The 13,776-nt window shown below is 41.3% G+C and overlaps 1 protein-coding gene across 2 annotated transcripts in view; it reads left to right on the top strand.

Moving 5' to 3' along the window:
* The window catches only part of PLCD1 (phospholipase C delta 1), a 158,920-nt gene that overhangs the window by 107,480 nt on the left and 37,664 nt on the right, over positions 1-13,776 (top strand). For both annotated transcript variants that reach the window (XM_088446420.1, XM_088446419.1), the window contains exon 3: positions 9,387-9,615. In XM_088446420.1, coding sequence (XP_088302546.1) covers positions 9,387-9,615 — 229 coding nt within the window. The remainder of the gene's footprint in view (positions 1-9,386; positions 9,616-13,776) is intronic.

Raw genomic sequence — 13,776 nt, 5'->3', positions numbered from 1 at the left:
TTCAATATATTGGAAATGTTACCTCTTTACATTGGGCTGCAATGGTCTCGTGTTATGTTTTTCATGTTAATTATGAATTCGAATGGGGTGAATACATTTTACCCATACTTGCCAACTCTCCCTGATTGTCGGGGAGACCCCCTGAAATGGTAATAATCTCACTGACTCCCTGAAGAGTCTATCAATTTCCCTGATTGCATCTTACCCTAATTATTTAGCTGTTATATTAAACAAAACAGAGAAATATACATTCAAATGGGATCATTACTATCATGTCCCTGCATTGGCTATAAGGCACAATGATCCCTATGGCTACATGCATTTTCTGAAAAGTATCAGTGTGTTTTCATCAACAAGTAGATTTTACAAACTGCTTTGGGGCTTATTTACATTTGGATGTAAGGCAGGGTACACACCTGAACAATATCAGGCCGATTTGGTCAAATCCGACATATCGTGCAGTGTGTATGCCCGATTTTCGCACTCCCGCATGCAATATTGTGTGATTGGCCGTGCTGCGCAGTCAATCATACGATATCGCGTGTGAGGCTGTACATATTAATGAAGGACAGAACAGTGATTGTTCTGTCGTTCATTGCATCTTTTAAGTGCCTACCGGCAATCATGCGATGTCCTGGGTGAAGGCAAATCGCCCTGAACATCGGTACGATTGCTGGTTGTTTAGGTGTGTACCCAAATCAGTTTTATCGCATGCCTTTCAAATGTAGCAGTACACGTCCACTTTACCGCAGCGCTAATAGGTGTTGCTTTCATAATCTCCCTGAAATGCTTTTTCAAAAGTAGGCAAATATGATGTTACCCAATACCTGAGATGGCCTTTAACATAATTTCTGTCATATGAATAAGAGATCACATGAGCTATTTCCTGTATTATAAAAATGATTGGGTGTGTTATCTGTACACAGAAAATCAAAGGTACCTGCTTCAGCCGGATTGGACTTTGTATTTAGCAGATGTATAAATGCATGTGTAATAATCCACACCTCTATAATTAGCCTCTGTGTTAGCTCTGCAACTTGATGTGACCTGTATTATGTCAGACAGGACTATGGGACTGGGATATGTTTAGCCACATAACGCATCTGTTATTACAATGGCTCTCCTGCACCACCTTGCAGTCTTCATTTTATAGAAAATGGGTTATGTCTGTGTGGGAAGGGAAGCAAAATAATAATCCCTGAATTTGTTAATCAGTCTTCATTATTTATAGAAAGCAGAGGGGAAAAGCATTCCAGATGTATTTTAGTTGATCTGGATTATTTTGCATTTTAGTTAGCACCTAAAGACTAAACACCAACATGGATCATAGGCCCTGATTCAGAGCCGCTCGTAAGCGGGCGCTCGTTTGTTCTGATCGATGTTCGCACATCTGCGCATGCGTACGGATTTTAATACGCATGTGCGAACCAGTCATTGCGGCCGAAAATCGTTTGTTTGCTATATAGCGAATGCCTGCTATTTTGAGTGACAGAAGGAGGTGTATGTGGGTGGTAACAGGGGAAGGTGCTTGAAAACGGGGGTGTGGAATTAGATCGCAGGCGTGCTTAAAGTTCAAAACGGGCGTTTTAAGGGAGTGCATAATTAATACAGCAGCGTCATTGACCACGTCACTTGGTTTTTTTTTACTCCGAACTGCTCGCAAAATAGCGGTTGAAAAAACCAGCCACAAGAATAGCGAGCAGTTCATACGCTGTTCGATGTACTCGATTAATCTAATAAATAGTGGACATGACGTATGGTGCGAGCGACAAGGGGGCGTATTTTTCAAAATTACAACCGCAAGTTTTGTTCGCTCGTTCAGACTTAGAGGCGTGAACAGACCGCAATTAGCGAACGGTTCATTTGAATAGCCACCCCTTGTTTTAGAACGAACGACCGCAAATAGCGAGCGGCTCTGAATGAGGGCCATAGTGAACAGTGCAAAATTGATTCACAGCTACTGATGCCCAGGTGCTGCATTCACTCATGTTACTTGTGGTAAGAGATCAGACTGCAGAACTCTATATAGGAACATTTGAGGTTGCCTCCTTAAACGTGGCAACATAAATGTGGCTTCTAGCTATAGCTTATCTTAATCCTAGACCACTTGAAATAACTGAACAACTGTATTTAGGTCTTATACTGAGTAAAGTTAAATACCGTACATTAGTTGCTGGGTGGTCTTGTATGGGTAGAATTTTATATTTAATTCCCATAACTAGGTCCACAAACCAGGAAGAAATCGGTAAAATAATTTCATAAATTAATAAAATATGAGTGTCTGAAAACTTATCCGGAGCTACTATGGGATAGATGTCTTAAGCCTTGGAAAGAGATAAAGTATAAACCAATCAGCTCCTAACTGTCACTTTACAGGCTGTGGTTGAAAAATGACCGTTGGGAGCTGATTGGCTGGTACTTTCTATATCTCCACTTTTTTTTTTTTTCTCTCAAAGGCTTAGTACATCTACCCCTGTGTTTTATATAAGTTTGTAATTTTAGGTGAGTATCAGTATATTTTCTTCATAGAAAGGAACAGTGATTGATTGTAAGCATCATTTGATTTATTCTCTTGATTTTAATATATAATTTCAAATTGTACGCTGCTTGTGCATATAAGAAGCTTAAAGAATTAATAAAAAAGATTTTCCATTACTTTCTCCTTCAGTGTCAATGCTCTGAAAACTTCTTTCCTAATTCTACTTCTTTTAATGATTTTCCCGGAAAGTGACCATAAATCTACCCTTTCTCAGTCAGACAAACCCCAAGACAGTACACATTGTGCCGAGCGGATTATAATATATGTCTCTAAGAGAGGTCTTGAATAGTGATGAGCACTGGAAAAAATATTTTCCTCTAATGTCACAATCAGATTGTATATCAAGTCTATTAATCAGCATAAAATAATGTTCTATTAAAAAAAATAAAGCAAAAATAATTACAAAAGCATGAGACCGTTTGAAAAGTGATTTACTTGATTTGTAATCTTTTTACTGATATGTTTGTGTACATTATTATCATCTTTTATTTATGCAGTGTGGTTCAGATTGGAAAATAATGTGCATTGATGGATATGCAGACACATAACTGTGATAAAATGCAAGATGCCTCGGTCACTAAGCTTACAGGCGCCGCAATCTATATTTTCAAGTACTTGACCAAACACGAATTTTGTGGATATGAAGCACAAATTCATCATTAATTAGTATATTCAGTTAGGTCCATATATATTTGGACACTGATAGAATTTTTGTTATTGTAGATGTTTACCAAAACATATAAAAGTTATAGTTATATAATAAATATGGTTTTAAAGTGCAAACTTAAGTTGAGGGTATACACATCCAAATTGGAGGAAGGGTTTAGGAATTACAGCTGTTTAATATGTAGCCCCCTCTTTTTGAAGTTACCAAAAGTAATTGGACAATTGACTCAAAAGCCGTTTCATAGACCGTTATGGGCTTTTCCTTCATTTTACCTTTATAGAGCAGGCAAAAGGTCTGGAGTTGATACCAACTGTGGCATTTGGAAGACGTTTCTGTGAACCCACAGCATGCGGTTTGTGCATTTCAAACAGGCCATCCTAAGGCTGCAAAAAACAAAACAAAATCCATCAGAGAGATAGCGGGAACCTTAGCAGTGGCCAAATCATCAACTCACTTGGCAAGCTCGGCAGCACAAAAAGGCCTGGACATCCACGTAAGACAACAGTGGTGGATGATCGTAGGTCCTGTTATGTTAGGTAGGGATGATTATTATTAATTAGGAGCCTAGTTCAGCACAGTCTTGAAAGCAGGAATGTAAATAGTCCCGGAGTTGTATGACAGCCTTGAGGACTGGTAATAGGCTAGATGCAGCCGTTGGGCCGAGGTGCATTTTTTGGGTAGTAGTTTTAGCTGGATGCGGCCTTTGGGCTGTGTAGCAGCCTTGAGGGCTGGTGATTTTGGCAGGATGCGGCCTTTGGGCCGTGATGCAGCTTTTAGGCTGTGTAGCAGCCTTGAGGGCTGGTGACCTTGGCAGGATGGCGCTTGGGTGCGCCAAGTGCCACCGGGATGACACTGGCGGTGGTACACAACTTTGCCCAATCGAACACTGAGGTGCGCCAAGTCCCGCCGGGATGACACTGGTGGCAGTACACAGAACAGTGTACCCTGGGTACTGGGGTTTGCACACTTAGGCCGCACTTCAGCGTCCGATGTCACCAAGTTGACACTGGCGCTGGCCCACTAGGTAGCTGGAATGCACGCCGTTCCGCAACGATGACACAAGCGGCAACAGCTAATGATATGCAGACCGCCTGGATGGATCAAATGGTAGTGAGGAAACACAGCAGGGCTGGACTCTGGAACTTAGACGGATCAACAGGAGACTAGATGCCACTGGAACACAATAAACGCTATCACCGCCATGGAGTGAAGGGCTGTCTGGATTTTAACAGAAACAGGGCCCAACCAGAGCAAGTCTCCCTAATGACAGATTATTGAGCACCTGGGCTGTGTTCCGACAGGAGAATCAATCAGTGTGCACCTGATAGTGCACACAGACATGCAGTAATTAGTGCAGAAGCTCATCAGCAACCAGGACTGGAACTGCAAACAATATGCTGCTAACCACAGATCCAAACAGGATTGGCAGCGTGGTGGCTTGTGACAGGATCCTTTCATCCAAGTGGAGAAAATTCTCCAGGATGTAGGCATCTCATTATCTAAATGTACCATAGAGAAGACTTCACAAGAGAAAATAGAGGAATCACCACATGGTGCAAACCATTCATAAGCCTCAAGAATGGAAAGGCCAAATTAGACTTTGCCAAAAAAAAATAAAAAATAAAAAAAAGTCAGCCCAGTCCTGGAACTTCATTCTTTGGACAGATGAAACTAAGATCAACCTGTACCAGAATAATGGGAAGAAAAAAGTATGGAGAAGTCTTGGAATGACTTATGATCCGAAGCATAACCTATGTTCTGTAAATCATGGCGGATACAGTGTGATGGCATGGGCAGGCATGGCTTCCATAGGCACTGGTCACTAGTGTTTATTTATGATGTGACAGAATACAGAAGTAGCCGGATTAATTCGGAGGTGCATAGAAATATGCTGTCCTATTGTCCGCTCAGATTCAGCCAAATTCAACAAAGTTGATTGGACGGCGCTTCACAGTACAGATGGACAATGACCCAAAACATATTGCTAAAGCGACCCAGGAGTTTTTGAAGCAAAGAAGTGGAATATTCTGCAATGGCCGCATCAATCATCTCAACCCAGTCGAGAATGCAATTCACTAGCTGAAGACAAAACTAAAGGCAGAAAGACCCACGAACAAACAGCAACTGAAGACAGTTACGGTAAAAGCCTGGCAAGCATAGCAATGGAGAAAGCCCAGTGTTTGGTGTTCCATGGGTTCCAGACGTCAGCCAGTCATTGCCTGCAAAGGATTCTCGATAAAAATGAACATTTTATTTATGTTTGTCCAATTACATTTGAGCCCCTCAAAAATGGGGGAAGGTGTATAATGGTTGCAATTCATTAATGTTTGATACAATTTTTTGTTCAATCCCTTCATTTAAAGCTGAAAGTCTGCACTTCAATTGTATCTCCATTGTTTAACTTCAAATCCATTGTGGTAATGTACAGAGCCAAAGTTATGAAGATTGTAGCAGTGACCAAATATATATGTACCTAACTTAGTGTTCATTCTAGCACCATGCACCTATCACAACTAATGCAGTTCCTCTTTCCTGCCTGGGGTGTCGCTTTTTGCTCTGGTGCTTCTAGCACACTCAGCTGATGCAACTTCTGATATACAGACATGCGTGTGCTAGAAGCACCAGAGCAGAGAGCGACACCCCAGGCAAGGAAGAGGACCTGCACGGGTTGTGACTTGTGCAGGGTGCTAGAATGAACACTACAACTGTATCTTCAATGACACATCTGTTGTCTTCTAGTTCAGCACTGCTAGTGTGATACAGGTACAATCATCTGATGTCCTCAGTATTCCATTTTCAAGTACTCCTATTGAGGTGAATGCTATTGTATTGAGCACACAGTTGCAAATCATTATGCTTTGACACTATTGCTGAAACATTAGTTCTTTAGCAAGTTTCACTACACAGTATCCAAAACAGCAGTTATCTAGCCATCTGGTTGTATTTAATCTTCAGATCACATAACAGTGTGGTTTGCCTATGACTGTACACCCAAGGAGGATGCAGTGATTGGCTAATCTAATTAACATACAGTTATTGTTTTTGGCCTGAATGTGGAAATTTGTAAATGTAGCATATACATAACATCAGCAACTTTTTGTAACATATATTCTTTTCTTCACATAACTTCAATAGATATTACAGGGCATGTCAACAAATCTTAAAAGGCAGACTTGTAGCCATGCTGTGCTTGTGATTGGGCCTCCTCTTCACTCAGTGTCTGCTATAAGCTCCCAAACGGCCAATGACTAGCCACAACACATGTCCATGTGATCCCAAACTAAATTCTAACAATAACATATAAATATCCAAATGATCATAAATAAAGAGACAGATACACAGCACAGGAATTGCGCCAGGCGTCTTGCGCCATTTGATGGAAAAAAAGATAGGTATATGAGGAAATATATGTACATACAATTAAAAACTAACATAAGTCCTCTGACAATAGCCCTGATTCAGACACGCTCGCTGCCGCAGGCAGCTCGCAGGGTCTGTGGGCGTTTTTTTTTTTTTTTCTCCTGCCGTCCGCCAAGCTGTGGGAGACCTCCCACAGCTTGTGCGAGCGACCTGGAGACCGTGGCGATTATCGCGACCATTGGCCTTGCGACAAGACCCTGTGGTAGGGTCTCGGCTACCGCAAGGCCAAGTGAACTTCCTACTCTAACAGAGCAGGAAGTCCACTACTGACATCAGACGTGATGTCAGTAGGTCCTCCCACAAACGCCCGGCATTCCTAAGGGAACGACTGCGTTTGTGCAGCCACCCCCCCTAGCCGCCTACAAAACGGGAAGTTCAGTTGCCCGGCGGGGCACGCGCATGCGCACGCTAGACGCGGCACATGCGCAGTGGCCAAACATCGAGCCGCTTGCGAGCAGCTCTGAATCAGGCCCAATATCTTAAGCACCTTATCCAATTAGACACCATAAGCTGCATTTGTGCAAAAAGTTTTCACCGGTGCTATCTTCTCGCACAAAATGCGTATCATGCAATCCTATTGCCATGGTATTCGCACGTGCGAATTCTCTGTAGACTAAGAGCGGCAAAAAAGTTTTCACCATCTTTCTCCAGGTGAAATGTTTTGGGTACAGACAGATTTTTTATTTTTTTTTTACTTTGTGCAGGTTACACCATGGACAGTTTTCAGGAATGCCGCATCACATTTTTTGGATGAGGATAGTGTGAAAAACGGGAACGCGCATAGGCAAAAGACGCAAAATTATCGCACCAAAAGTCCCGAAGTGTATGAAATCTTAACAGACATTACATTTTCGCATTATTGTCTCTAAGTTGATAATACCCTAACGCTTTTTAAATCCTTGGTTTTCTTAGCAAACATGTAAGATTTCCTCTAGATTGTTAGCTCTTACAGGGAGGGTCATCTACTCCAGTGAGAGGAATTCAATTAGCCGTGAGATATTCCCCGCAGCTAATTGACCATACCATGTGGGGAAAAGCTATTCAGTTAAGTAGCCTATTCCCTGCACAATAAATAGGGGTTAAAGTGCGCTATCCCATTGATTTGGCGTAAAATACGGAATCAGTGGGTTTTCCCCTTATGTTATACCCCAGAGGATGACTTTACTCGCAGACTTTTCCTTGCAGCTCCTAAATCTGTGGGTAAAAGTCAGCTTCTGGGTCTTAACATGCTAATTGAACCCGGCCAGCGCCGTAATTAGCTGCGGGGCTAAATGGATCCCTCCATTGTCTCATGGATGTCCTTTTTCTACGTCCTGTCACATCTTATGCTGAATTCTCCTGTTTGCAATGTCATTACACCCATTCATTCATTTCTGCTCTGCTGAGCTTGCATGTGTGGATCTTATATATATATATGTGTGTGTGTATATATAATATATTGCAATTTGGCGATTGATTGCATCCAAAGACTGTTTATTCTGCTGAAACTGTTTCCTGATATGTCATGTCTATATTACTCTGCATGGCGCTGTAACACCAGTGCCTCCTTACACACAAACTTTGATTTACAGTTCAGACCATTTGTACACAGCCAGCACTTTGATTAGTCCCAACTTCATTTTGTAGTAACATGCTAAGTGGAACTATGGCTGGCTTCTGTAAGACCCAATAATAGGGGTCAGTGTGCTATGGTCAGCTAAATGCAATTATTATAATAATTGAAGAGTTTGTGTGTAAAGGGAGACAGACCCGGTCATTTCCGGACAACCTGTGGAAAGTATGAATAAAACATAATTTTTTGTTATCTTGTCTTTTACAATTTTTAACAAACATTTGTAAAGTGCAAAAGCCATGGCAAATTACCTTTATCCCTTTCTTCCAACTTTGTTATTATCGGAGCCATTTGTATGAGACATTCTTTCTGACTCCACTCCCTAATGTTATGCAGTCTACAGCTAACACGCACATCTGGTATTCTAGACCACCATTGTAACCTTTTAAAGAGGTGATTGACAAATGAAGTACAAATAGGTATGTGTTACCTGGAGACTTGGAATGCAGAAAGTGACATAAAATGCTTTCCCGCTGTTTGGTAATAATGTCATCTACTTTAATGTTATTAGTAGCATATGCAAATTTACACATCTCAGCTGCTTCTCTGCGGCCACTGAAGTGGCGTTTTCTGGGTGCCAACAATCCAAATTCATGCAAGAGAACTGTTTTGTTGGTGTGTAGCCAGAGTTACTTGCTATTGTGAGTCCTGGGTGTGTGTCGCAAGGGTTAGGTATAAGCGCTGTTGGTGATTATGATTGCAACTCTGGCGGGTGGAGTGTTGCGATCGCACAGATGTGTCTGCCTCTGAATGTGCGGATAGTTGCATTAGCATTCCGTTTGCAGCGGGTGTTCGGTTTGGCACTTACATTACAGGCGCGTCTCATTCTCAGTCGCTGAGCCGGATTCTTTGTTTAGTACAGTTACCATGACGAGCATCGATGGATACGTTAAAGAGGCGGATAAAAACACAAGTCATTTTATTAAAGTAATTTATTATAATTTATACATTGTGAGCGAGAAGCTCCTTTTTCTGAAAACCCTATGTTCCATGCACAATACTCGTACATAACATAATCAACTAAATAAGTCGTTAATGTTTCAAAAAGACCATTATTTTTGAGTTTCTCAAGGTTTTTTTTAAAAATGTACTGGCACTTTCTGTATCTTTGTACTGCCTCTACTTACAATTCCCTTTGTCTTGGACAGTCAGTGTTGATGATATTGAAGATGTACGTCTGGGTCATGAGACAGAAGGGATGAAGCAATATGCCAAGGATGTCCCAGACGATCTTTGTTTCTCGATCATCTTTAAGGGCCATCGGAAGAACCTTGACCTGATTGCAAACTCTAAGGAGGAGGCCACTCGCTGGACTGGAGGCTTAAATAAAATTATGAGTAACTCACGGACCATGACTCAAAAGCAAAAGCTACAACAGTATCCTTTGCACGCTATCTATGCAATATTTGTTTGGAAGACGGTTGTATCAAATTAATAGCTGAATGTTTGGGAGGGTTCCCTCTCTGATAAGAATCCCATACGCTTCTATTAAGCATCGTTCCATCTGCTGTTCTGCACGGCACATGGGACGATGCAATGAACGACCGTAAGTACGCACTATGTAATAATTTGGCTGAATAGCTGATTTTCACCTGTTAACTCCACTTATTGCACAGTGTGTACATAGGCAAATGCAGGGGGGGTTTCTGTCTGCCTGGACATTATGCCCACACCATGACCACAATAGAAATAGTAGATTGTTACTAGTGCTGCATGTTCTTCTCATTATCACAAATGAAATAATTAGCACCACCTGTGGATCTTTTAACATGTATCAGCCAGTAATAAATAACCTGTGCACCAACTAGAAGACCTGGAAAACATGCACTGTTAGAGATGCACTGCTATAGAGCCCAATATCTACATATATGTCCAGGGCAGTGCTAGGTTCTTCTGCTGCTCCTCCAGGCTCCCAGATTTGCTCCAATAGTCTGGAATGGTGCCCACATCAAATATACGTTCAGCTCAGGCAGGATGGTCCTACTGCCGCATCTAATGGCTTATTGTGATCACTGGTCCTGTATATGCTGGAATTATGACACACAATACACTTTGTATGACGCTTATTAAAGCTGGTTAAGTACTAATTCTGCCCTGCTCATTGACTGGCCACACTCGCTCTAAAATTAAGCACACAGGGACAATTTTTGTCTAAAACAGGTACAGGTAATTGAGTAGTGTGTTCACTGGGCCTTAGATGTGATCAGGATCACCATCTCTCAGATCGTTTCTCATATGTCAGCTGTGCACCTAGCTTATAATACCAGCTGGTGTTTTCTCTCCTGTTAGATGGAGGTTATACTTCACAAAAGGTAATCCTACAAAATATTACTTTTTGCCAAAAGTTTCCCGTATTCTTGTTGTCCCTTGTTTTTTTTTGTTTTGTTTTTTTTAGTACTGCGCCAGCAAAACGCAGGGGCCTGATTTAGCACAGGACGGAATTGCAAAGCTGCACACAAGCCTCTTGCATGCAATAATGATCCAAGCTGCGTCCATGAACGCAGCAGTTGATAATCTGCGTGGTCCTCGGCAGGCTGAGTGACCCATGGGGGCCACAGAGGCCGGCCATTGCAGATGAGGGAAAGAGGCCAAGAAATATCCGACAACCGACGGACATTCTGGCCTCTTCCCTCCCCCCCCCCCCCAACGGCGGCAACATGCCTCTGTTATGGGAAACTCAGGCCATCAGCACCCCCTCCCCGCCCACAAACTGCCCCTCCCACAAGGTCTCATTCTGCACGTGCGACTATCGGGTATCTGTAATCAGCCCCTCAGTGCAGTGCCATTCAGTCAGTATAATTACTTGTATAACAGGGCATTTGGTTTCACCCAATATAGATTGTACTACTGATAACTGAATATTAAACCATTGGTTGCCATAGGTTACTGCACATTTGCAAGCTTTGTATAGTTTAACTGACCTGTTAATATACGGAATCTGAGGCTTTGTTTTAAACCACGGTTTATTGATGGCGCCTTAATATGGTTTCCCAGGACCGCTGCTCAGTTTGCAGGAGGAAGAGCCGCTGGGTCTGACAGATTACAAATGTCAGCATTGTTCTTATCCGCTCTGAGAGTAAATAGGTCAGCTCCCGTTAGAACGAAAGGGTGCTGTTAAAATATAACCCAAATATCTATTCTGAAAATCTGTAGGATACAATATTGTTCCTAATAAGATGTGCCATCTGGAAGTGACTAATAAAAAAGCAATTTTTAAAACTGAACTTGTTAGAGAAAGCACGTTGTGCATACAGCAGGTTCTCCATGCCTTCTATGGTGAGACATTGTTGTTTACTTTCTTTTATATGGTGTGCTCCAGGAAGGCTCTATGCGGTCATGTCTGCGTGGGAGAACGGTACACATCCCAGCAACACCTGCTGCACTACATCAGTGCACAGTTACTAGCTTAGGGGTATATTTAGTGACAAAGGCTTCATGCATACATACTGTATTGTCAAAAGTCAGAGTGGATTACTATCTCACCAATGGCAAATGCAGTGTAATCCAGGACATTTCATTAGGTTTATAGAGTATATATGTTAGAAAAGGTGGGCTGTCCCTGGGTGGGTGTTAGAGACAGTTTGAAAAGCAGGTGTTTGATTGGCTGCTATGGACTGTGGAATATTTGTACTTCAATAAATAGTGCTCAGACATTGAAGCCACTGAGAGACTTCTGATAGCATCTTTGGTAATGTGGTAAATGTACTGTCTGTAATACATTTCTACGTGTTATTGGACTTTTCAGAGTTTTGCTTTATGTTGAGAAAGACAAATAGGGGTATTCAATATGGGAGCGAAAAGTCCGTGCTGGACTTTTCACTCCACATCGGAGATTTTCTAGGGATAAAGTATCGGGCACGCGCCCGCTTTATCCCAGTATTCAATATAAAAGCTACCAAAACGGGACCTGGCGAAGTGGGATTTGCGATTAAACTACGAAATTTTCCTGGAAAAAATTGTAGGACCCCCCTAAAGTTTTAAAAACATGGGGGATCACTATGGGTACCCCCGTTTTAGCCTGCAACTGAAAATCGGGGATTTAAATAGCCGCAGCAGGTGTGTTTTTCCCGACATTGAAGAAGTGTTGCAGAAGAGCACAGGTTATTTTTTTTGTTTTTTTAAGTGGTCCCATCAAATTTGGGATACATGAAAATGGGTACTAGCATATTTTTATGTCCCTAAAATAAGTTTTTAAAAATTCTGCAACTATGCACCTGCCGCTAATAGCCTATTCTAGAATACACCTGCCGCATACTTACAGAATAGCCCTGAACCTATTCCCCTATTTTTAAACACTTTTTTCCCATTTTATTTTTTCACCCCAATTTTTAAATAAATTTTTTGGGGTGTCCCTATTTTTTTTTTTACATTTTTTTTTTATACAGTTCTTTTTAAAATGTCATTCCCAGGGGTGCAGGCTATTTTTTTTAAGCCTGAACCCCTAAATCCCAATTCTGCACTTTTTTCGCCAACTATGCAGTGGTGAAAAGTTATCCACGTTTTTTTTTCAAAGACTTTTCGAACCTGCGCAAAGTCTTTGAAATTGAATACAGTGTAAAACTAAAACCTGCGATAATGACGTCATAGGTGCGATATTAACGCAAAAAACTGAGTTTTCGCTCCATATTGAATTCCCCTAAAAGTTTGGAGCTTGCACAGGATAAGCATGGAATCGTTACATCCCTAAGTTATTATCACTAACTACAGTAGGGATGTTTGCGTTGTCAAAACATACTTGAGGTATTATTAGACACCATATATTGTGTATGTATAGTGGGTTGGTGGTGCTCCCCTGAGTCAGAAAGTCAGGTAAGTATTGAAAGAGAAAAGAAGGCTCGTTGTTGGGGGCACTCTTATAAGGTGGCATAGGTTTCTGAGTTAAAGTTAAAACATAACCTTTATTCTAAAGCCTATAAAATATGTGGGATTTAAGATAATCCAAGGAGCAGTATATACAAGGATAATACAAAAATTACACAAAAAATAATCTTATAACACACATTGCATAAGTGAGTATGCAGACTCCTCTATAAATTGGAAGAGAAAGATGTGAAATACGCTTCTATTGTATCAGTACATTATTCACTATTATAAATGAGTCCTATCACAGAGAGGATTTCCTTACTCAGTGAAAAGTGACAATTGGCAAATTTTTAGAAAACATTTTTTGCATGCCTATAAACGATATAAGATAAAGTATGTGAAAACCTAATTGGTTTTGGTCGTACAAACAGCAACAGTGTTGCTGTGTAGTCCCCACAGTTGTGTTTCTTGCATATGATATTTTAGCAATAACGGAGTATTTTAGCACAATAATAATACAGTCATATTAAAGAGTCAGCATTTGCTCAACACTGGAGTGGAAGAAACGTGAAATATCATCAGTGTATTACAGTAATTGTCAGAGGCACATGTGACACGCATATAAACATAGTCTCAAGCTATAGAGCTGGCTGTTATATAACAGAACTGTCCCGAACTTCATACAATGATATATTTTTCATATGACAAAGAGACCGTAGAGGCAGCGAGGACCCT

The sequence above is a fragment of the Taudactylus pleione genome, unplaced genomic scaffold (genome assembly GCF_031769625.1).
Source record: "Taudactylus pleione unplaced genomic scaffold, aTauple2 ptg000398l, whole genome shotgun sequence".
NCBI classification, from domain to species: Eukaryota; Metazoa; Chordata; class Amphibia; order Anura; family Myobatrachidae; genus Taudactylus; species Taudactylus pleione.
The sequence above is the reverse complement of the archived record's forward strand: the minus strand, read 5'-3'. Positions and strand labels throughout refer to the sequence as shown.